Source organism: Equus asinus, chromosome 17, assembly GCF_041296235.1.
Source record: "Equus asinus isolate D_3611 breed Donkey chromosome 17, EquAss-T2T_v2, whole genome shotgun sequence".
Lineage (NCBI taxonomy): Eukaryota > Metazoa > Chordata > Mammalia > Perissodactyla > Equidae > Equus > Equus asinus.
The window spans coordinates 37,412,223-37,437,635 of NC_091806.1; the positions used below are offsets into that span (position 1 = coordinate 37,412,223).

Genomic DNA, 25,413 nt, shown 5'->3' on the forward strand with positions numbered 1-25,413 from the left:
TGGTCTATAAATTCTAAATGTTTACCATATTGACCTACTTCCCCTAACATGAAAATTCTAAGAATAATTCACATTTGTCAAGTCACCGTTCATAAGGTCCTGCTACCTTTGCTCAGGTAGCACTGGTCACGAATCTGTAAGCTTTTCTATGTGAAATTGCCTATGAAAAATGCATGCCACAAACCACCTTACAGTCTATTTCATGCCAATTTGTCCTTTTCTGTCCTTCCTATCTCTTGTGAATCACTCAAATCAGAGTTTTATCACTATGTCAGAATTGGATGGCACCAAAGATCTATGGGGACTGAATCACTGATTGTATCTCAGAGGCATAATCCCAGGAGACCAAGGACCAAAGAACTCCTGCCACATCACTGTCCCTGAGACTTTCTCAAGCCATGTTTAAACCACACAACACAATCTGATTCAATATTTCAGGAGAAGGAGAAAGAATTACATCTGATTACATAAACATTATCATTACTCTGGATGACATAAAATCTAAAGCTGGGCTGCATTTGTTCCAATTAAATCAGCTTTTATTATTTTTAAGCTCTGTTCCTAATAGCCATGGAAAGGTTGACTGGCTCTGGACACACACATAGCTTTTAAACTACCCTTTCTTACATTGTTCCCTGAATCGAATATTTCAATGATCAACATCTCTGGGTACCCGTGAACCCAATAACATAAAATTATTCTGAAGTAATTAACCTGATGAATATCAACAGCTGTCACTGTGCTACCTTCCTAGATTCTAAGGGAGCTGTGGATCTTAGAGATGTAGATTAAGATAATTGTATAGCCTCAATGAACATATTGCATTCAACAGAAATTGGACATATAAATCTACACCATTCAGTCTCTAACAGCTGCCCTGACAGTAGCCACAAAGATTTGATTTTTCCCTCACTACCCTTTTATTTAAGCTTTATTTCCCAGCCCCTTAAGCAAAGCAATTTTGGTTAGAAGGAAGACAGCACAGTCCTTGGTGTGGTTTAACACGCTTTCTTCTTGACCCAAGAGGGATAATGCGCTGTCTAGGGAAAAATATATGTACTGAATGTGCACTGGTGCCTCTGTATGTACATGTGAGATGCGACATGGAGATGAGGGAGAGAGAGGAGGAGGGCTTGGTGACATTTTAATGACTCCCACAGGAACTCCATTGAATTGGCCACTCAGCTTCCACATTCATACCCAACACTATTCCCTTTGCTAATTCCTTTATTAGGCTTGTGGCTGAAAGTCTACTAGACATGGCCGAGGCACTGTAAGGCAAAGTGGAAGAGTCAAATGATGTGATTCCCTGAGGCTGCCTTTTCCCATCTGAAGGAAGAAGTAACAAAATTATTAGCCTTGAGGTAGGCTTTCCATTAAACAATGAATTTCCCCAGGACCTACGTCTTCGAAGATGCAGTTGGAGCATCATAAGAGGATCCATTTCCCACTTGAAGACTGATGTCAGTTAGTGTTGGGGTGTGTGAACTTCTAAAACTAGAAAGCTGTTAGGGCTAATTTTTCAGAAATGCTGTCATTGTGTGGAATGTGCCAAAACTCTTAATGAAGCAAAGAAAAAGGGTGGTTATTCACTACTAGAAAGATGGTAAGTGTGGCTTGAAAAATATTAGAAGAAGGTCAGTTGACTCCAAGGGTTGGGATGTATTCTACTTGGCAGGATGTTGAGGTTGAAAGTGATTTCAAGGCAATTGAGAAGCCACTCATATCCCCAGCTCTCAGGAGAGTGATTACCTTGGAAAAACAGCACTCTAATAGCTTTCCTGAATTCAGAATATGCTGCCTGGCCAGCTTTGCTTCTTGTCTGGAACTGGAAGTTTGGGGCCTTTAAGTAAGGTGTTTTAATGGCTAGCTTATCTGTGCTCTCATGTGCTACTGAATCTGAATAATGCTGCTAAAACTTTTAGGGATTCAATCAAGAGTAGAGGCTTTCCAATATTATGAAAGAGGAAAAGGAGCAGCATTTTCTCACTGGGAAGCTGGAGTACAGGGACAACACTCAGTTTGCAGGTTCTTATGAGATGCTTGATAAGCTTCTTTCCAAAGAATGGTCCTGTTTGGTGTGATTTTTAAGAAATACTGGTGATCCTCATTTTGACCTTGCAACACATAAAATTATATTTCTTTATCCATTTTCCCCCTCCCTCTCTTACATGCATGAGTTTCAATACAATGTGCATAATCCTATATTTTCAAAGTATCCTTCCCACCCTTTGCAAAAAGACAGCATCCATAGGAAGAGACCAGATCCATTATTTTTGAGAGTTTGTGTTTGAGGAGATGCTACTCAGAACTCACTTCTTCCCCTGCCAATGGAGCATGAGGAAGTGGATGGGGGTTGTTGATTGTGGTACCTGTAATGACTACAAAGTTTGCATTTCCAAACTGCTTTTTTTCTTCTAAGTGACTTCTGAAAACTTATACTAAGGCAGTCTCAGCTACACCTCTCACTTACTGCGTTCAGGCTTCTTACACCCACACACTAATTTAACTTGATTTGAAAAAGATTTTTCTGAGCCTTTTTCTTTGTACTGTTTTCTGGGAAGGGCTGATCAACACTGGGAAGAACTATAGTTGCAGTAGTTAAGAGCATAAGTCTTTGGAATAAGACAAATCTAGGATTGAGACCTGGGTTTACCAGCTGGGAGACCTTGAGCAACTTCCTTAATCTTTCTGTGTCTCAGTTTCTCATCTATAAAATCAGGACAGTAATGTCAACTTCACATGGATATTATAGGTTTTGGAGAGATAAAATGAAGCAGTCAGTATAAGAATCACTCCATAAAAGATTTCTAAAAACAAATTTCAGCAAAGCAGACCTCCATTATCCTGCCAACATTTCCATAATGTTGAGACTTGAAAGTAGCATGGACCCCCCCTGGGGCCTGATATCAAGATGATTGGATTTGTAAATGAGGATTATAATCTATTTTCTTTCCATAAAGGATTGTAATATAAATAACTATATCTAAACTGCATACACAAATTTAATTATGTTTCTAAGGGGGTGTGTGATACAATACTCTGATTTTTTTAACACGTCTTAGCTCAAATTCATAACTGAAAAAGAAAGACATCCCTAGAGGAGAGAGAGTATTTGCCACTTACCTTAAGTGTTGAGAGGAGGGCTTTCAATCACACAGCCAATAGCAAGATGAGCCAGTCCCAGATGACCCCACAGATGAACCTGGCATGAGTAAGGAAAGAAGCACTCACATGGGGCTGATAAGATTGGCAAAATCAGATACTCAGTGCTTTCAGTTTCCTAAACAGACATGCAATCTCATCTACTCCTTAGAAGCACCTTGTCTATGAGGTAGGTCTCATTATTTTCATGTGGTAGATAAATTATAATGATGCAGGCTGAGAACTGACTCTAAGCCATTCCCTGTGAAACTCCCATGTATTTCTCATGAGTTTGGTACAATTATGGAGTGATTTGCCCAAGGCCACACCAACTAGGAAGGTGGTAAAATCCAAATTGCCTGACTGCTCCAGATGATCCACACATGTGTATCCAAAATGCAAGTGTGAGATATGATACTGTTCAGCACACCTCCTGGATGGAGTTTACAAACATCGTATGCCCAAATGGGGCTATTTTCATATACATCCTCATGATTTTGTACCTCTTCCCTTTTCTTTCTGCCGACCCCACCACCTGCAACACTCTTATTGTCTTAACTGTAAACCTCCTGATGAAAAGATCTATGTTTGAGTCGCCTTTCACTCAAAAAGACCATCTCAATGTCATTATGATGGTTAATTTTGTGTCAACTTGATAGGCGACAGGGTGCCCAGATTAAACATTATTTCTGGGTGTGCCTGTGAGAGTGTTTCCAGATGAGATTAGCAATTGAATCGATGGACTCAGTAAAGCAGATTAATTGCCTTCTTAATTAAGGTACACATCATCCAATTCACTGAGGGTCTGAGTAGAACAAAAGGCGGAGGAAGGAGAAAGGTGCCCCATTTTCCCTGCCTCACTGCATGAGCTGGGACATCTCATCTCATCTTCTCCTTCCCTCGGACTGGCTTCCCTAGTTCTCAGGCCATCAAACTAGCACTGAATTATACCACCAGCTTTCCTGGGTCTCCAACTTGCAGACAGCAGATCATGGGATTTCTCACCTTCCATAATCACGTGAGTCAACTCTTCATTATAATTTTACTTTGTATATCTATATATGTCCTATTGATCCTGTTTCTCTGCTGAACCCTCATACGGTCATAGAAATATCTAGAAGAAGGAAGCAAAGAAGGAAAGAAAAGAGAAAAAGTAAAGAGAAACAGGAGAGGAAAAGAAAGGAGGAAGGGAGAGCACAAGTGACCACGTAATCTATGAGGCTTGTTGCAGTGGTTTCCTCAGCAGAAGATTTGAAAACCATTCACTTATCAGTCCAATATCCAAAAGAAAGATTCTAGAGAGGACTGCTGTCATTCATTAAAATCTGTTTCCACACTCTAGATTGACTGAACAGTGCTTTAGGGGTGATTTCTCCACCTTCTAGCCATGGTAAGTATAGTGTAGGGAATTCTTACTTCTGAGATGCTAGAGACCTGAAATTTCCCACAATCATTATTCTGAACATGTGTTCTTATCACTCTGTGCCATTGACAAACACCAAAGACGAGGAGACTGAGATGAATCCGAACTGATGATCATGGAATCCGAAATGAGGCTCTCATCTTATTCTTCCAGGTCAGCAAAAATGAGAGTGCTGCTTGGGGAAACATGGTCTTTTAAGGATTTTTTTTCTGAGATTTAAAGAACAAAATAAAGAAAACAGAGAGAAACGAAAATCAGAATCTGAGAAGACACTACATGTGGACAGAAGGCAACCTGCCTAACACAAGAATTCGGGAGGACCTAAAGTCTGTAGGTGAGAAAAAGATAAAAAGGTAACTCAAGTTGTAGCTGGTAAAGGCTGTAACTATATAACTATAAAAGTAACCGTTATGAAGTGGGTCGTCAATTAAACCTCACTTGGATGAAAGTCATTCTTTAGACATGAGATTAAAATGTTATAATCACCATGTTCATTATTTTTAACATTCTGCTGACTGATAATATACATACATACGGAAAAATGCACATTAGTGTATGGCTCAATGAATTTTCACACAAGCAATATATTTTTGTAACAAGCAACCAGAATAAGAAACAGAACATTATCAGCACCTCAAAAGCCTCCCTCATATTCTCTTCAGTTTTGTATACTTTTTGTTCTTTATATGAACAAAATAAGTGGGTGGACACTCTGTTGTGCCTGGATGAGACTCTACATTGTGTTTATGAGACATTTATGTTGTTTCACGTACCGTACGTTGATCATTCCCATGGCTCTATGGTATTGTATCAATTTAACAATCTATGTAACTTTTCTGCTGTTGATGGGCATTTGTGTCATTTCCAGTTTGAGACAATTACAAACAGTGCTGCTACGAATATTCCAGGATATGTCTTGGTGGATATGACATATGTACATATGTACATACCTACTAGGAGTAAAATAGATTATTCTGAAGATGGAGCTATATCCTCAGAAAAATCAATACGTACAATTGAATGAACTATATATATATATATCCATCCTAAGATAGGTGATTAGAAAGTTATATATAGATATAGATATGGATATAGATAATGGCGTTAGCAGATATAATCAGACAGCAAAGTGGTTCTCCTGATTTACACACCCACCAGCAGGCTATGAGAATTCCAATTGTTCCACGTCTTCACCATCACCTGATATTTTTTGTCTTTTTCAGTTTAGCCATTTTGGTATATAGGTAGTAGTTCCTTGCTATAACTTTAATTTGCATTTCCCTGATAATTCATCAAGCTGAATTGGCATTCGAATATCCTCTTTGGTAAAGTTTTGGTTAGTGTCTTTTGCCATTTTCTTTTTCAACATCTATCTTTTTTTACTGATTTGTAAAATTCTTTACATATTTTGGACCTGAAGCTTTTCTTAGTATATGTATTGTAAATATCCTCCCATTTGCAGTGTGTCTTTTAATTCTCATAATGGTGTCTTTTGTGAAGAAAAATTCTTCATATCAAACTCATGCTTATTTTTTATTGTGTCATATTTTGTATTAAAAGTACAATTGAATAGGTTCACGGACCTGTCACCTGTGTTTCAGTGGCCACAGTGATAGAACCTACCTGTTTGGATGACTGAGTCAAAAACCTGGGTGCTCTTCCATCTAATGGAAGCATACAGAATTGCAGGCACGGCGCATGCACAAAGGATGAACTTCCTCCCCAGGAAAGCACCAAACTCAAGTGACAGAAAAGACAACAGTAGATTTCATAAAACTTTCTTTAACTGCACTTTTATTTCTTCCAGAGATATACTTCAAAAAGGATCTGGGACCCAATGGAGCAGGGAAATTATACCACAGTGAAAGAATTTATTTTCCTGGGAATTACCCAGTCTCGAGAACTGAGCTGGGTCTTATTTGTCTTCCTGTTTTTGGTGTACATGACAACTCTGATGGGAAACCTCCTCATCATGGTTACAGTTACCTGCGAAGCTCACCTTCACACTCCCATGTACTTCCTGCTCCGCAATCTATCTGTTCTTGACATCTGCTTTTCCTCCATCACAGCGCCTAAGGTCCTAGCTGATCTTCTGTCAGAGAGAAAAACCATCTCCTTCAGTGGCTGTGTCACTCAAATGTTCTTCTTCCACCTTCTGGGAGGTGCGGATGTTTTTTCTCTCTCTGTGATGGCATTTGATCGCTACATAGCCATCTCAAAACCCCTCCATTATATGACCATCATGAATAGGGGACGATGCGCTAGCCTGGTTGTGGCCTCCTGGGTGGGGGGCTTTGTCCACTCCATTGTGCAAATTTCTCTATTGCTGCCCCTCCCCTTCTGTGGACCCAATGTTCTTGCCACTTTCTACTGTGATGTCCCCCAGGTGCTCAAACTCGCCTGCACTGACACCTTCACTCTGGAGCTCCTGATGATCTCTAATAATGGATTGGTCAGTTGGTTTATATTCTTCTTTCTCCTCATATCCTACACAGTCATCCTGAGGATGCTGAGATCTCATACTGGAGAGGGCAGGAGGAAAGCCATCTCCACCTGCACCTCACACATCACTGTGGTGACCCTGCACTTTGTGCCCTGCATCTATGTCTATGCCCGGCCCTTCACTGCCCTCCCCACAGATACTGCCATTTCTGTCACCTTCACTGTCATCTCTCCTTTGCTCAATCCTATGATCTACACCCTGAGAAATCAGGAAATGAAGTCAGCCATGAGGAAACTAAAGAAACGACTATGGCATTCAGAAAAGATTTAAATTCTATGAGGATGTGCTAACACTGAAATTTAAAGATAGATGTTAAATTTCACTTCCTCAAAATGTCCAGAGATCACCTTAAAGCCAAGAAGAAAGGGGCATCTATGGATACCATGGGGTCCTAAAAGAGGCTGGTCCTATAGTATGTGCTGGGGACCCATGGGTGATACCGCTTTAAGGTGAGACCCATTATGTCTTCCACTACTCGCTTTCAATTATTCATTCCACAAATATTTACAGAGTACATATTATGTGCCTGACACAGGTAGGATTCAGACTGCTGCAGAAAGATTAAAGATAGTCACTGTCCTACACGCACACTCCAAGATGTTCTAAGAGGATAGGGACAAAGTGCAGTGAAAATATTGTAGGCACTTTACTTGAGAGCTTCAAAAGACATTTGACAGTGAGGAGACCTTTTCAAGGGGGAAAAGGTAGAAAGGGACAGTCTAGGCAAAGAAGTCAGTATTTGCGGAGGGAGAGACTGGTGTAAGAGTGTACCATATTTGTGCAACAGTGAGCTCGTTGTAGCCATGAAATAGTACACTCATGGAGTCAATACCAGTATTTGACATTTGGAAAGAAAAACTCCATCTGTGGTCTCCTGAGCAATGCAAATCTGTGATTTCTACTAGGGACAGAGGATCCCCAAATCACTCCAAGGCCATGGTTTCCTCCTGGCAGAAGGAGGTAATGCTGTAATTGGGACTATTCAGAAAAAAAAATAACACTGATGGGTAGAGGCTGTGGACAGCTCACCTGGATTCATGAAAGGCTTAAGCAAACACAGATGCTAAGCACTCCCATGGGAAGCAACTGACTCCCCATTAGAGAGCAGGATTATCCCAATCATAGACTGGACAGGCCCAAATGTCTCATTGTTTCTGTTTTTTTGTTTCTTGGGAGTTTTTTTTCCAGTTTTGTTGAGATATAATTGACATGCAATGTTGTGTAAGTTTAAGGTGTACAACATGTTGATTTGATAAACTTGTGTATTACAATATGATTACCCCCATAGCATTAACTGTCACCTCCATCACATCAGATCCCACAATTAAAATTTCTTTCTTGAGGTCCTCATTGCTTCTGCACTCAGAGACCTCACAACTTCTTTATGCTTCCCTGTCAATCCATACCAAGGTAAAGAAAAGATAATAAGAAGCAGGAGCGTTTAATCAGTGAATCTGAGAATTTGCTAGTCTCTATGAAATGAAAGGAATGATAATGGTGCTAAGAGATGGTTTATCTAACAATCTACCTGGTATTCTGCTGCAATCTATTGACCTTACTGTACAATGACTCCCATTATGATAAAGCTCAAGCCATAGAAACTGGCACTCATGTATTAATCACAGTAAATCAATGTTCTGACAAAAAAGTTCGAAACTGAAGGAGTTAACCACAGTAAAAGTTTATTTCCTGCTCATGTCAGAGGCCAATGCTGGTCTTCAGAAAGAGCTATTCCACGTACTCATTTAGAGAGACAGGCTTCTGTTGCTTCCATCTGGGACTCCACCTCGCTGTAGAGCCTCAGAATCCTCTCCATTTATTCGGCAAATGGAGGAAAGGAGAGAGGATTAAGAATTATGGGGAGAAGGGAAGGATGGTTATGGGCCAGTCCTGAAGGTAGTGCGTATCACTTTTGACCACATTCCACCTGCCATCTCTTAGTCATATGGCCCCAATTAACTGCAAGGGAATCTGGAGAATGTAATCCTGCTCTTTCCACAGAAACAGGAGGAGAACAGGAAAACAATGAACTCTATAAATCTTTTCCACATATAGGACTCATTACTAGGAAATTACTATTGGATTAGATTACAAGGAATAAGACTTTGTCTCCTAAAATATTCTTTTAATACATAGAAATGCTTGCTGGAAGTACTACTGGCCTCTTGGAATTCACAGAGAACCAAACTGAAATGAAGGAATTAGGGGGAAGGGAAATAATTTAAAGGAAGAGAAATGAGATCAAGGTAAGCCTCGGGACTAGGATGACAGTAGACTAGAAGGTCAGTTTCCAAAATATAGAACTCTACAAGAGAGTACCCAAAGAAGACTGACCAAGAAGACAACCCTCACTTGTCCCCCATAGTTTCCATAGGCTAGTTGTAAACAAATGGTTTATTAATACAGAAGCTCCTCTGTAGAGATGAATGGCTTCTTTGATGACCGTTCTTTTCATTGTGTTTTTTTTCTATTCCTATCAATCAAAAATGTTCTGAATTATTTTCCAATCTTGGACATGCTTCCCCAAGCATTAAAATTACAATAAAGACATACATTTGCCTCCAGCTGGATCCATCTGCAGACCAAATGACCATTTGCTACCTGGCTCCATCTTGCTCTGGCATCATTGTTCTTCAGACCCTCCCTACTTTTTCATAATGATGTCCTTTTTTTCTTACATCTCTGTTGACTCTACCTCAAGCAAAACCTTTGTGACTGAGCAGAATTTAAATAACCAAAATTCTGTACAATTAGAGTTTATGTCCCCAAGTGTAGGACCCACAAAGGACAGAAACCCAGCAAAAGCTGCCCAGGAAACTGTCTTGGACTGTTAACACATGCAAAACAACATGATCAAACACGGTGAGGAAAAGCAATGGAATTCAGAGAACACCACTAAATTTACCTCTCTTTCAACATGACACCAAATAACTATTTGGATTAATCTATATTTCTCTCCATGTAGCGACATTTTGCTAGGGAACTATTAGATATTAAGCTGATTCTAGCTATGCATATATTTGGTCCTACCATCTGTAATATTTTACTATATGAGGAAGGTTGATATTAAACTTACACAATATTTTTCATAAGCAAATAAATGTATCTATGCACACAAACTGGCTGGTTTAGGAGTGATCCTGCCACTCTGACCTTCTTCAAGAAATGCAAAGAAGGTTCAGACTGTAGCAGCTTAATTTCTAAAACATTAAGATGGTCAGCACTCCTGGAACTATGTTTAAGGATCCATGAAATTTCAGTCAGAAAACACTACCATAGAAGGATATGCAGAGTTTTGTTGTTATTATTCTTTGCATGACTTGTCTTTCAAGTCTGAAAGAGAATGTTGTCCACATAGCTCTTATTCAAGAAAGCAAACTATTAGTTTAGTACTGTATTAGTGATCTATTGCTGCATAACATATTAGCCCAAAACTTAGTGGCTTAAAACAACACATATTTCTTAAGTCACAGTTTGTGTGGGTTAGGAATCAGGCGAGGCTTAGCCAAGTCTTCTGCTTCAGGGTCTCTCACAAGGCTATGTCAACGTGTCAGCTGGGAGCTGCAGTGTCATATGAAGGTTCAACCAGGGAAGGACTCACTTCCAACCTCACTCAAGTGATTGTTGGCTAGAACCATGAGCTACTGGACTGAGGGTTCAGTTTCTTACTGGTTGTTGGCTGGAGGCCCTCCTCAGGCTCTAGTCTTATGAGTCTTTCCCACATGGCAGCTTACTACATCAGAGGGAGCCATCAAAGCAAAAGAGAGTGTGTCAGCAGGATAGAATTCATAGTCTTATAATCTCATCTTGGACATAACATCTTATCCATTTTGTTGTATTGTCTTCATTAGAAGCAAGTCACTAAGTCCAGTCTACACATGAGAGGAGGGAATTGCACAAGAATGTGGATATCAGGGCAGGGACTAACAATTTCTAGAAGTAAACTATGTAAACTAAGTAAACAAGTAAACTATGAAAAATCTATGAAAATTATGAAAAAACTGTGAAAAATTATGCAAGAAATCTAAAAGTAATTCATTCAAGAAGGGTATAGAAGACCAAAAAAGGGTGAAGGTGGGTGAGCCTGAGTGTCAGAAATGATTCAGAGATACTGAGCCCTTGTGACAAGGAGAATGACAGTGCCAGCTACAGAAAGGGAAGTATTTAGTTCATGATAACAGTGATCAGATTGATTTTAGACACTTTAAGTTACAAGTGTACAATATATCCAAGTGGCACTATCCATAGATCCATGGTGAGACAATGTCAAAGATGACACTGGGAATGAGACAAGTGGGGAAATGGAATTCTTTGCTTTTAGGATCTCTGGAACCATCAGACCTGGAACATGGAGGTGCCCCGTCACTATGTCACAATTAAATACTTGATGAGTGAATGGTACCAACACGTCCTTTGTCTGGTTATATACCCTCTTCATGTGAGAAGTTTGATGGAAAACAGTAGAAAATGCATTTCTGTCTTTATGATGCTTCTGATTAGGTATCTTAATAGGACCACAAACAAGCCATCTGCCTAGAAAAAAAAATGGAGTGGGCCGAAACAGTGGGAGCTCTATTCATTTTCCTTCAGTTCCCACCTCCTAAGGAGACAAATTTTTTTGTCCCCTATGAGCTCTTCAAGCAAAGATATCTGGGGTCTAAGCACAAGATCCATGAGGATCCATCTTCTTCTCTACATTAGGATAATTTCAAAACCAAAACGTGCATGTGTACACACATCTTTCAGTGCATGCTTGACTTCTTAATAATACGCAAGGGAGCTTCATCCCAATAGGAAAGTCTGGCTACTCAAGTTCAATAATCGCTTCCAAAAAATGCCCTTTGGTGATTCTTCTATCAGGTCTGGAGCTGAGAGGCTGGGACTCATGGCACCACACAGAGGTAATTCCTGGAGCCTGCCGTTTGCCTCTGACAGTAGGAGTGAAGATACTGAAGCAACCAACCCTCAAATGCATGTCTGCCTTAAAGTGGATAGTCCTTGACAATTAATGACTCCTAAGGTCAGTGTATGCAACCGAATGGCCAGCCTACTTCTTGGATAGGAATTAGGAGTTGGAAGGTTAAGTGAGGTTATTTTGTTACATTAGAACTTTTTGGTGTCTAGTTGTGTGTCTGTGCATGTGTGCCCATGAATGAGCAATTTAAAAATATTACTGTGGATTTCAGAAATCTTTTGAATGTTAACAATGTTCCTAAGAGGTGAAGGATGATATATATTGAGCTAAAAACTTCAGCGATGCACAGCAGAATAATTAGCTCTTCAATATTAGGAAGTTGAGTTGAAAAGCATAGAAAGAGGGTCAACTTGTTAAGAGAGATGGGGCAACACATGCTTGGTGGACAGTTGTGTTGGGGGAATCCCTGAGGCTGAGGACTCTATGAAATTCATGCAGCTTGTTTTATTAGAATGGGTTTACCTGGGTACATTTCTGAAGAAGTGCTGGAGTTTGCTCTAGCCAAAAACAAACGAAAACAAACTTCTAAACAAACCTCTCTGTTTTCTTCTTCTTTGTTCCAAACAGACACTCATACACAGAGATTCCATTTATCCTCCCACTCTCCATCCTTTATATTCTCGGTTGTGTGTATAATTTGTGCACGGAAGAGCACCATTTTGGGCATTTTTCAGTTGAATTGGCGATTTGATCACTTCCACAATGAATGTGTGCACAGAACTTCACTGCATTTGGGTTTCAAAGCCCATTCTTTAACCACTACAACAAACTGCCCCTGGAAATTCTTACAGTTTTCCTTGCCACCATTAATAAGCTTGCAGTAAAATATCAAGAAACAATTGAGGCTTGTAGTTAACGGAGATTTAACTGTTGGTGGACAATGAACAGAACACAATCTTAGACTAGTCACAAAGTAATTGGGCAATATTATTTAAAACAATTGACAATTAAAGCCCCAAAGACCTAGAAATCATCCAGATTGATGGATCTATTTAATATTGTTTACGTGCAGTGCAGACATTGCCCACCTTCCACAGGACTTGAGGCAGTCAGTGCTCCCATTTCACTAATGAAAATACTGAACCTCCTGGAGTTTGATGCCTTTGAAGATTCCACTGTTGTTCCATGAAGGCATCGAAGCTTATATCTCCCAAGCTGGCAGGGAGCTTTTCTCTGTGCCACATTACTTCCTACCATAGTTCAAAGTAAAAACAAAGCAAAATCCTCCGCACATTATCTAAAAAAACTACATGTGTTCTGATACTTTTATTTAAGAGTATTTCTAAATATTTACTCTGAAGAAAATATCTGGCCCTTTTAAAAATTAAAAATGTTTGAAGGCAATGAAATCCTCTGAGAGTTATTGATGGATCCATAGATCGTTGAGAGTAAGCCTAGAAAATTAGCTTTGTCTTGCTTGAGCTTCAAAGGAATGAGAACAGGAGAAAAGCTAGTGAGGCAGAAGTTCTGTTATGAGGAGGGAATGAGAAACAAAGTGCAGAGGGATCCAGAGAACACAATAGTTCACAGCAGGAACAGAAGTGCCTTCAACATGGACAGGATGTGGACGGAAGGAGTACAAAGGCGTGTCAAAGATAAACACAGCTGGACATGAGTTAAAGACATGAAAATGACTGTATTCAGTAGCTATTGATAGTTGGGAAAGAGTTGAGTTCCATTCTAGTATGCACAGAAGTGACTGGGCATTCTAAAGGAAGAATGAAGAAAGAGGACAAGCTGGGGCTCAGTACAGCCAGAGAAGTGAAAAATTGCAAAGATTTGGTCAATGTCAACGTGACTAGGCCTGTTGTGTCCACTAGCTGGTAGTGATGGAAGTTAAGAATCTATCCTCCCGCAGAGACCGGGAGACAGAGGCTCTATCTTTCCTGATGATTACATTCAAAGGAACAACTCTCAGGTCCTTGAGAAAGATGCTTATGAGTTGCAAGAGACACATATTCACAACTGCAAGCCCTTTTTAGTAAATGCTCTCAGAAAGAGAGGTCAGAGGCCTATCCCAGATGTTGGCTACAAGGAACAGGAAGTAAATTCTCCTGGCAGCTTTGCCCTTTCTCAGGGAGGCATTTTAAGGGGGCTGAGGTCATCCCAAGTACATGGCTTTATGCTGCCAGAGGCCCTGCTGGAGTTTGCACATCTCTTGCTGCAGAGGTTTGCCTGAAGGCGTTTTGTGCCAAGAATTCTGCAGTTCTCAGGAGCAAAGGGAAGCTTTTGAGGGTAGACAGAGACGTTTCTTATCCTAATTCTGATGACAGCTTCACAGGTGAATATATGCATCAAAACTCATCAAATTATGCCCTTTAAACACGCACAGTTTATTGTCTGAAAGTTACACCTCAACAACGCCAATTTAAAAAAAAAAAAAACAGCTGCAAAGAGCAATTTCATTTTAAGCAGTTGGCAAAATGACAAGAACTAGATGCCTGTCAATGCCCAAAGCAGTACAGACTATAAAGGTTCTCTCTAAGATATGGTAGGAAGCAGGAAAAAATGTTGAATTAAGATTTATGGGAAGTGAAATTTGGTAATAAAATTGAAAAAGAAATGTTCCTTTACAAAGTGTAAATGTTTTAATTTGTTTTACCCTTTGGTATATCTGCTTTCTTAAATATTAATAGATTTTACTTCTTAGAGCAGTTTTAGGTTTACAGAAAAGTTAAACAGAATGTACAGAGAGCTCCCACACACTCCCTCTTCCCGTCACCACCACCAAAGTTTCCCCTATTATTAACATCTTGCATTAATATGCTATATTGTTAATTGTCCTAAAATGTTAATTGGTGCTATATGAGAGGGAAAAGTGGTCTTTGGTAAACTCAGTTTAAATAAATTAAGCAAGTCTCTTCAAGCTTCACAACCCTATGAAACAAACTCGATTATACACATTTTTACCAATGATAAAGTGAGGCTCAGAGTCACCTAACAATTAAATGACAAACTCTGTATTCAAATTCAGGTCTACTGATTCTAAAATCTTTGCACTTTGCACAAAACTGAAGCCTTTACCAATAATGAGGTGACAGGAAGTAATATCCAAATGGAGGTGATGAGAAGGGAGGAAGCCCAAGAAAAGAAAACCATTGGTCCAGTGGCCTAGGTGATAAAGTCTTGGCTAAGAGCATTATGAGGAGCAAGGACTACAGCTACCAGTTGTCAAGTCTCAGTCTTGAGCCATGGAAAAAAGAAGAGAACAAGACACCAAAAGAAGGAAGACAGAAAAGAAAGAAACAGTCATGAGCTCAAATTGTCTTAGCTGCTGCAAAGCTATTCGTCTCGGGGGGAAGTAAACCATGAGCGGATTTTCTTGCCTTAACTTAGTGCTAATGATCAGGTATCATGAAAATTTGGCCAGACAATGCCAAGCAGATTGTCTACTGTGGAAGATAATGAGAGAAGAAACCATAAGCTTCCATTAGAGCTAAAGACTGTGTTTTAGACTATTCCCCTGTGTGTTTCCCACTTCCTAACGTTTAGATACTTGAGTATTCACTGAAAAACAAAAATATAACTAGTCTCTTCATGTCTCAGAGCATCCAGTGACTTTTCAAGAGAGAAATAGAATATACAAAACTGTACGATTATAAAAAAATTTAGTAGAAATTTAATAACGTACTGATTTCAGTGCTTCGATCAATTACACCTGTTGGAAACCAACTCTTTAGTTTGGTCTGAGAGAACTCCGAAAACACCATCTACCAGAGATAGCTTACTGAATTGTGGGCCTCCTTGCCCAAAAGGAAAATAACCATAAAAAAAATAACCCTCAAGGGAATCCAGTCACATAACTCAACATTCTTTTGTTTTTAATGATATACTTTCTGTTTTCTATTTTCCTTTTTCCCCCAGGTAGTTAAAGAAGAAACATGATCCAATGGAGCAGGGAAATTACACCAGAGTGAAAGAATTTCTTTTTCAAGGACTGACCCAGTCCCGAGAGCTGAGCTTGGTCTTATTTCTCTTCTTATTTTTGGTGTACACAGCAACAGTGATGGGAAACCTCCTCATCATGGTCACTGTGACCTGTGAGCCTCGCCTTCACACCCCCATGTACTTCCTGCTCCGCAATCTCTCTGTCTTGGACATCTGCTTCTCCTCCATCACTGCTCCGAAGGTCCTAGCAGACCTTCTTTCAAGGAGAAAGACCATCTCCTTCAACGGTTGCATCACACAGATGTTTTTCTTCCACCTCCTCGGTGGAGCAGACATTTTTTCTCTCTCTGTGATGGCCTTTGATCGCTACATGGCCATCTCCAAGCCCCTGCACTACGTGACCATCATGAGTAGGGGGAGATGCACTGCCCTCATTGTGGCCTCCTGGGTTGGGGGCTTTGTCCACTCCATCGTGCAGATTTCCCTTTTGCTACCCCTCCCCTTCTGTGGACCTAATGTTGTTGATGGCTTCTATTGTGATGTCCCCCAGGTCCTCAAACTCGCCTGTACAGACACCTTTGTTCTTGAAGTCTTAATGATTTCCAATAATGGCTTGATCTCTACACTGTGGTTCATCTTCCTCCTTGTGTCCTACACAGTCATTCTAATGATGCTGAGATCTCATGCTGGAGAGGGCAGGAGGAAGGCCATCTCCACGTGCACCTCACACATCACGGTGGTGACCCTGCACTTTGTGCCCTGTATTTACGTCTATGCCCGGCCCTTCACTGCCCTCCCCATGGACAGAGCTGTCTCCATCACCTTCACTGTCATCATCCCTGTCCTGAACCCCATGATATACACCCTAAGGAACCAGGAGATGAAGTCAGCCATGAGGAAACTGAAGAGAAGACTTGGACCTTATGAAAAGGAATAGATGCTGTGAAGGCCAGATTGGAAAGTCAGAGTTGAAAAATATTTTCTCACAACACAATAGAAGATCCCAACCAATGGACCATCTAGAGACCAAAGTTTTCCCTTGTCCTACAGCAGAGTCCTCTAATAAGGATGGCCTGAAACAATTGTCTCTGTAATTTTTCTCATGGTGAGGTTGCCAGCAACTTAGGGTCTCAGATCCATAAATTGTCAGCTCTTAAAGGGACTTTAAAGGGGCCCTCTTGGTGGCTTAGTGGTAAGGTTCACACGTTCTGCTTTGTTGGGGTCGGGGGGGGGGGGGGGGGAGGGTGTGGTCCAGGGCTTGCTGGTTCAGATCCTGGTTGCCCACCTACACACTGCACATCAAGCCATGCTGTGGCAGGCATCCCACACATAAAACAGAGGAAGATGGGCACAGATGTTAGCTCAGGGCCAATCTTCCTCAGCAAAAAGAGGAGGATTGGTGGTGGATGTTAGCTCAGGGCTGGTCTTCCTGGGGAAAAAAAGGGGAGGGGGGTTACTTTAAAGCTTATATTACCCAACACTTCATTTTGCAGTTGAAGAAATGAAGTCTAACAGGAAACTACCTCTCAGTTCTTGAGTTGTGGCTGTACCACGTGTAGCCCAAGCAATAATTAGTATAATGACCTCCAGGGACCAGGAGTCAGGGCTAAAAATTCCAGCCACCCTTACCTATGTGGAAATCATTTTCCATCGCCAACCTTGGAGTAACTGGCTTCCATTTTTCTAAGGAAGCTTCTGGGTTTCCCTTGCAGAAGCTGTGATAATTTTCATGTTTTATCAAAGGTTTCCTAGCTAATTAACAGCAGAAGCAAGGCTAGATCTGAGATATCTGACCTTCAGCTAAGTGTACATTTTACTATTCCTGATGCCTCCTATAGGAATTGATCACATCGGAAACAAGCCAGTCCATAAAAATTTCTCTTCCACTGTAGTGTTATAAAAGGCACTTGGTTGTCTTCACCTAACCAAGGAGTACTTTAGGTCTTTGAGTCCCTCTGAGAATTTCAACATCATTTACAGTCATTTGTTCCTGACCATCCCTCCAGAGAGAAAGGAATCCTATCCTGCCTGCATCACTAGAATGTGCCTGACTCACATGTCCACAAGAAGCAAAGGCTTAAGAATAAACTGACTTTCCATTATTTTCGGGAACTGATTATCTAAAAAATCACAAATTGGCCCATTCCAAATTTGTCCTCATTTTTCTTCCTAGCATGTTCTTTAGCACCCCTTCTTTAAGAGAACAGAAAACAATGTTAAATTCCAGTTGATCTCCTGGCAACCTATTAATTTGTGAAACAAATGAACGAAATTAGAAGTCAACTGAAATTTTGACTGGATACACTGATTGGCCTGGAACATCCCAGTCTTATCTCTCATGCAATCTCCAAGGTACAAGTGGCTGGACTGATGGAAGAGAAGTAAAGAGCCATATGCATAGTGTGACTCAGGAGAGAAATATAAACAAGGAAAACCTCCTCCAAAATATAGCACATCCCAACCAGATCTATCACTACGTGCTGTTTCTCCCTTGGTGCTGGCCTGAAATTCTTGTTCTTGGGATATTTCACAACTTCCACACAGTTCCTGGGGCACAAGCTGGATACAATGTCATCACTTCACAACACATTGTGAAGTACTGCAATACACAATACATTTCTGAAGGCTGTAGCATTTTGGTGGTGGAACTGATGGGGATATCTCTAGTCCTTTCTCAGAAATACCTCTCTAGGGATTAATTTCAGATGGTCTAGATGACTAGTCGAAGGCACCAGGTGTCAGCCGGAGTGGAGGAGATGTAAAACAGGAAAGCTGTGGTGGGTGGACGTGAGGGTGTAAGTCCAGGCCCAGGGTGTCAAAGGTAGCCAGAGAGACCCAGGTACAGAAGGATGGCACGATCCTGCAGGGTGGCTGAGGCAAAGCAAGGCAGACACTATTGACAAAGCTCACATTTGCTTATGTCTGATCCTGGACACGTGGATGCCTTACTAAAGTTGGAAGATCTTTTAAAAATCTACATTTGCTTCTTTTGGGTGGTTGTTACTTCCTGCCTAGAATTAAAATCCTTCACCACACTTCTGACTTCAGCCTTGAATTTTGTATCTAATTACCCATGGAACAAAAATGTCAAGAACAATTCAAACTTCCCTTTGAACCAAAGAGCACGGAATCACATTCTGCCATAACTAGTATGTTCCTTTATCTGTCAACAGTAGCAGATATTTTCCTCCTTGTAAGTCACTTTTTTATTACAAAAAAAAGTCACACTTTTCTTAAAAATTAAACTTCCCTTCCTTATACCTTTTTTTAGCATTTAGTTTCTACTTTCTAGAAGCCAATGATGAATTGTGACTCAGAAGAGACTATTTTCAGAAATATATATATATCTAAATGTGTGTTTTGTGACTATACATATGTGTGTTTGCATATAGACTGCTTAGTAAGAGAAAAAATATATAGCATATAGATAATTTTAAAACACACATATATACTATGCTTTTTACTGTGAGACTATTCTAGGATACACGCACGCACATGCACACACACACACACACACACACTTACTTTTGAGACAATTAATTGGTTATGGGGTTCCTGAAAGATTACAGTATTTTGAAGATAAGCAGTACACACACATTAAAATTCATTTCCCATGAAAATGTGTTCCTTCTCCTTCAAGGTGATGAGCACATCTTGAGATGAGAACAACAATCTTTTAACATATGAATTCTAATACAGGATATTCAAGTTTTTGCAAAATTGTTCAACATCTCTCACACTGGGAAGCTGTATTTCTAAAGAACCTCCTCTTGAATTAAGAGCAGCGTCTGCTGAGCAAAATGTTTTGTAACGTTTCCTTAACACTAGAGGGAGCCATTCCTTTTCCGTGTTTCTCCCTTCAGCAGCCTTTCAAGAATTTAAATTTTATTTCCAGAGAGGAAGCCTTAAAAACCATATCACATTCATTTTTTCTCCCAAAAATGTCAGATCGTTTTCTTAGGAGTGGAAGCAACTTTCCACATGAACTCTGACACAGGTCAAGAGGAGCGCTCTGGAGATGTTTCTCTGAGGTCCTCCTGGTGTAGTCCTCTTGGGCTCCACAGATGAGAGCTGGAAACCTCTGCTAGGGCACCCCGTAGGCTATTGGGTCGGTAGTTCCCAAACCTCAGGGCACATAAGGATCACCTACTGGTTTCATTAAAATGCAAAATTACAGGCACCATCTCCAAGAGATTCAATAGTTCTCTCATGGATACCAGGAATCTACCTTTTAAACCAGCACGCCACGCCCCCCACCCATGAGTCTGAAATAGGTGGTCTGTGTATCACTACGCTTCGAAAAACACTCCTCTAGGTCAGTATTTTTCAAACTGCAGATCCTGAAACTCTAAGGGCTGTGATGTCATTAGTAGGTCAGGACACGCAATTTTTTTTAGTCCAATAGAATAGTCTAGGATAGAACAGAAAAAAATCACAGAATTCTCCAAATAATAAAAAAGTATTGTTTCGTGAAAGCTTTATTTCAGATATATACATGGGTATTGTGATCTTGATGTAAATAACGTATTTATTTGCATGTGACTCAGTGAAAACAGTTTGAGAGCCACTGGGCTAGGATGTACTCTCTGCTTGGACTGCATGAAGCCCCCAGGCCATCACTTCCAGTTATCATACCCTTAGTCCCACTAATATGAAGCATCGTACCTCAAGCTCTCCCCTTTACTGGATCTGTCCAAGGTCAACCCTCAGGGAACATATAATAGCCACTAAAAAGATCCTGAAGGTCAGTGGACTTCTCTGAATAAACCAGGAGGTTCCAGCAAGTCTGAAAGTCTAAAAAAATAGATGAAGGTGAGGCTCCCAAGAACCGAAGGCCTTCACGTCTTCATCAGCACCATAGGTGGAACCAATCCCTTGGCCTCGAGAAATCACATTGTAAAACCATGCGTCTTTGAGGAAGAACTGAAGTCAAAGGCAACATGCACCTTTTGCTAAAGACATGGAAAAATGCACTAGGCCAGTTTAAAGAGGTGATTTTTCAATATACTTTTAAATGTACAACTTGTCAAAAAGGAGGGCATCCCTAAGAGCAAAACTCAGAGGTAGGTTGGGGAAGCAGGGCAAGTTATTACACTGGTACCAATGAGTGACACTTGAAGAAATTGCAGAGGACACACGACATCTCCCTTCATGATGACGTCTCTTTCCTTCTTCTCCTGCTCCTTCTCTTCTCCTTCTTCTTTTGCTTCAGTCTCTAACTCTGGCTCTTTCTCTCTCTCTTCCCTCCATCCTTGTCTTTTCTCTGTGTTTTATCTTTCCTCCACTTTCTACCCCGCCTGATGTCCTCCTGCTCACACTGATTCTCAAGATGAAGATGGGGCTAGAGTTGTCTCCAAACTCTGCTGTCTACACTTAGACTGAGCAGCCACTAAGTTGCCTTACAATTCCAACTTAATAGTCTCTTTTTAGTTCTAACTTCCCGTGGATATTTCAGACAATGACGCAAAGTTTCTGATGCCTTGAATGTATGTCTTCTCCTTATCCCCAGAAATGTTGTTTTTCTTCTTAAAAATTACAAAAGACATAGTTTTTCTGCATCTTTAAACACAATGGGATAGAGACCTCCTCTCTAAGAAGAAAGCCTCTTGAGGTTTGATTTTTCTGTGACTTAGCTTGATATAGCGCCCAGTTTATACTGTGCAAATATCCCCAAGAAATGGGGGAAAAAACCCAACAAAATTATCCACAAAATTATGCTCCTGTACAACTGTTTTTGATTTCAATCTGAAACCAGTTCCCACTTCATTCCATAATTCCATCAACAAGCACTTATTTGTCTATTTACCTATTCTTCTTATGTTTTTCACTATTGAGAGCCTGCAACATGCTATAAATCCTACCTTTTTTGTTTGCTTCTTTATTGTGGTAAAGTTTATACACGGTGAGATTCATCCTTCTAAGGTGTATAGTTTTATGAGATTTGACAAATATATAAAGTCATGTAACCACCACTATAATCAAGATATAGAATGTTTCCATCACCTCAAAAAGTTTCTTCATGTCGCTTTGTAGTAAACACTTTTCTCCCACCCTGCCCTCTTCATCTGCAAGGAAAATGGGCTCAGCCATGTGAGATCTTGCAGCATCGCATCCAATCCTACTCAGGCTTCCAGAATGGAGTTGCTGATCTGTCTTCTGTCTCTGTAGTTTCCCTTTTCCAGAAAGTCATAAAAATGCGATCATATGTAAGTGACCTTTCGTATATGGCTTATTTCACTCAGCGTAGTGCTTTTGAAACTAATCCATGTTGTGATGTTACATATATCAGAAATTCACCCCTTTTTCTTGATGAATAGTATTCAGTTGTATGGCTGTCCCAGCATTTGCATATTTTTTCACCAATTGAGGACATTTGGTTTGTGTCCAATTTTTGGAGATTATGACTAGAGTTGCGATGAACATTTATACACAGGTATTTGTGTAAATGTGTGCTTTCATTTCTCCTCGGTAAATACCTAGAAATAGGATTGCTGGGTCAAGTGTCTTTACTTTTATAAAAAACTTCTAAACTCTTTTCCTAAGTGGGTATACAATTTGCAGGCCCATGAATGAAAGAAATATTTCCAGAATATTGTTGGGGTGAGGGAAGCAGTACCTATGGCATATGCTACCCTTTGTACAAAAATCATAAATGGTTTATAAAGGAAATGTACATCTACACTGGTGAATGCATAGAATATCTCTGGAGGGTCACAAAAAAAACTTTAGGGGTTGAAAGACAGGAGGCATCAAAGATAAACAAACCTGGACACCAGCTGAAGTGGTAAGCACAGATTTCGATCAGTAATATACTATTCAATAGGGAAGAGTCCAGCGTGAACTGAACTTAACTCCGATTTGTACAGAGTGACAGGACATTTTAAAGGGAGACAGAGAGCAGGGACAGGAGTGACGGGGGCTCAGTTGAGTCAGGGAAGTGAAAAATCCCAAAAATCAAGAAAGGGGGCGTTGGTCCGTGTGAAACCCATCTGGGTTTGCTCACTGGCTCTTAACGCTTATGGAAGTTAGGCTCTTACCTTCCCATAGAGTTTGGGAGATGGCGCCCTGCCTTCAGGTGTTGGCTGGACCCAACAGTAAATTTTTTCGGCAGCCTTCAGTTTTCTCAGGGCGGCACTGTAAGCGGGGCTGGGATCATTTTAGGGATGCTGCCTTGAGACGCTAGAAACTAGATTAGTGTTATTGTTTGTTCAAGTCTTTATAGGCCGAGGTTAACAGGTCTATTTGAGAGGAGGGCTCAGAGGAGCCCGGCTTGAGTTTGGTCAAGAAAATCTTACTCAGAAGGAGACATCACTGTAAAACCTGTGGGTCTGTTTGAATTCTTTACCATGAGCAAACAACTTTTCAAAAAGCATTTAAGTAAATAAAGCATGAGGTCAGTGGACCTGGACTTAATCAACAAAGGAGGGAGGTGGCGTTCGGAATACCCCTCCACTGAGCGGCGGCAGCAACGCTTAAAGACAGCCCAGGCAGGGTTCAGGAGGGAGCAGGTGAGCCCAGGAGCCCCGCCCAGGCCCCGGGAGGCGGACCAGCGCGGCAGTCCGGACCGCGCAGGCGCAGCGGCGCGAGGGCCCTGAGTCGGGCGGGGCCGCCTGCACCTCCCGAGAGGCGCCACGCGGGGGCAGCCTCGGCGGCCGACCTGCCGGGGGCTCAGAGAAGTCGGACATGCGCAGCAGGGCGTGGCGAGCTGCGGAGTCCCGAGCGACGCCGCACCGTCTCCAGCGTGCTAGAGCAAAGCCCGAGATTCGTCTGGCAAAATGAAACCTGACCCTAAAAGGTTACCAGTACCCTTAGGGAACTTAAATCCCGCCTCGTGGTTCCACTGGGGCTCGAACCCAGGACCTTCTGCGTGTAAAGCAGATGTGCTAACCGCTACACTATGGAACCGCGTGTTCCAGTGGGTCGCTAGGCTGCAATAACTCCACACAAAGACGCTTTTTTCTTCTTTCGGATGTGGAATGAGGTTGAGAGTTGATGCCCGGCGATCGCTCACGGAGAGAAACTTTCCGAAGGATTTGAGACTTTCAAGCCTAACTCCCATCCCCGCCTCTCCGTGGCGAGACCGGCTCCACCGTTTCTTAGAGAAAGAAAGTGCAGCCTGACCCGCCGGCGAGTGTCCCCGGGCGGACTCCGCTCCTGCCTTGATGTAAGCAGCGCAGAAGGGTCGCTGACATCGGGCTCTGTGGCGCAATGGATAGCGCATTGGACTTCTAGACAAATGGAGGCATTCAAAGGTTGTGGGTTCGAGTCCCACCAGAGTCGCTTTTTTGATTAAAAAGGAAAAACATCACTTTGCCCATTTAAAATTCCCAGTCTGACTCGCCCAAGTATGGAAAGGAAAGAAACTCACTTCATTTCTCCGAAATGTCCTCACGCGTGAAGATGTTAGGAATCCTGCTACTTCTGTCTTCTCAATCACTTTCACGTGGCTCCCGATTTTCTGGCGACTGGAGATGAAGTTAGAAGGCTGTGATAAAAGTTATTGAGGTGTTTTTTTTTTTTCCCTTCATGTTGTTCTTTTACATTAGAAATAAAAATTTTAAATTGTTCTGAAATTTTTCAGTAGCGCAGTATTGTCCAGGTTGTCTAAAAATAGACACTGGCATGTCAGGTACCAGAATGGCCGAGTGGTTAAGGCGTTGGACTTAAGATCCAATGGATTTATATCCTCGTGGGTTCGAACCCCACTTCTGGTAAAAATGTAACTGCTTTTCCAGTCGGAATCCATTGTTTGCAAGTTCCTGAGAATTTGAAGGTGGTGAACTGTCTGAGTTGAGTCTCTGTCTGTTTTGCAATCTTAGTCATCCAGACGAGAGTAGCCAGAACAGCCTAAATGGTTAAGTGGAAACATTTTAATCTGAAAGTTAATGTCTTTTTGTCAGGCATATAAAGTGTAGCAAAAACTTCAGAATTGATGGTTTGAAAGTAGAAGGAAAACACCTGCGTGAATCTATACTACATTGTGGGCCAGGGAGCCGGAGGCACACTGTGCGGTAAAAACGTTCACTCCTTGTAATTAGTCGACGGTTATTTCTTAAGAGCCTGCTATGTGCCAAGCACTGTTCTAAACGCTGAGGTTGTGGCATTGAGAAATTTTTTTTAAAAAAAGCAAACTAAAGAAAAAATAGCAACAAAAGAGAAGACGAGGTCCTTACCAACATGGTTACTGCCCGGTGGCAGTTATGTGACAGAATGACAAGATGATTTATAAACAAGCAAATAAATAGAATTTCAGATGGCAGTGAGCGCTATGAAGAAAATAAAACCCGGTGGCACAACAGAGTAGCATAGAACTTTTTCCGGACACACTTATTCTATTTGATTATGGAAATCATTCACCTTGACAGGTATGTTCTCCTCCTCTCTCCACCACACAAAACTTCCAAGGACCAATTCTGCCCCTCCTCCCCCACAAAGCCTTCTCTGACCCAGGGCCCTCCTTCAGTGATCCATTCATTCATT

At 41.2% G+C, this 25,413-nt stretch overlaps 2 protein-coding genes and 3 non-coding genes across 5 annotated transcripts; 4 read left to right on the forward strand and 1 right to left on the reverse strand.

Annotated features, from left to right (window-relative positions):
- Positions 1–6,404: 6,404 nt before the first annotated feature.
- LOC106844369 (olfactory receptor 4D9) lies at positions 6,405–7,340 on the forward strand. The gene has a single exon (XM_014861771.3). It carries the CDS (start codon positions 6,405–6,407, stop codon positions 7,338–7,340), a length of 936 nt encoding a protein of 311 aa, XP_014717257.3.
- Positions 7,341–15,934: 8,594 nt separating this feature from the next.
- LOC106844368 (olfactory receptor 4D9-like) lies at positions 15,935–16,870 on the forward strand. Its single transcript, XM_044750358.1, has one exon. It carries the CDS (start codon positions 15,935–15,937, stop codon positions 16,868–16,870), a length of 936 nt encoding a protein of 311 aa, XP_044606293.1.
- A 6,895-nt stretch (positions 16,871–23,765) lies between these two features.
- On the reverse strand, positions 23,766–23,838 carry TRNAV-UAC (transfer RNA valine (anticodon UAC)). The gene has a single exon. It is a non-coding gene; the product is annotated as a tRNA-Val (tRNA).
- A 289-nt stretch (positions 23,839–24,127) lies between these two features.
- On the forward strand, positions 24,128–24,213 carry TRNAR-UCU (transfer RNA arginine (anticodon UCU)). Its single transcript is given in 2 exon segments — positions 24,128–24,164; positions 24,178–24,213. It is a non-coding gene; the product is annotated as a tRNA-Arg (tRNA).
- Positions 24,214–24,564: 351 nt separating this feature from the next.
- Positions 24,565–24,647, forward strand: TRNAL-UAA (transfer RNA leucine (anticodon UAA)). The gene has a single exon. It is a non-coding gene; the product is annotated as a tRNA-Leu (tRNA).
- Positions 24,648–25,413: the final 766 nt, after the last annotated feature.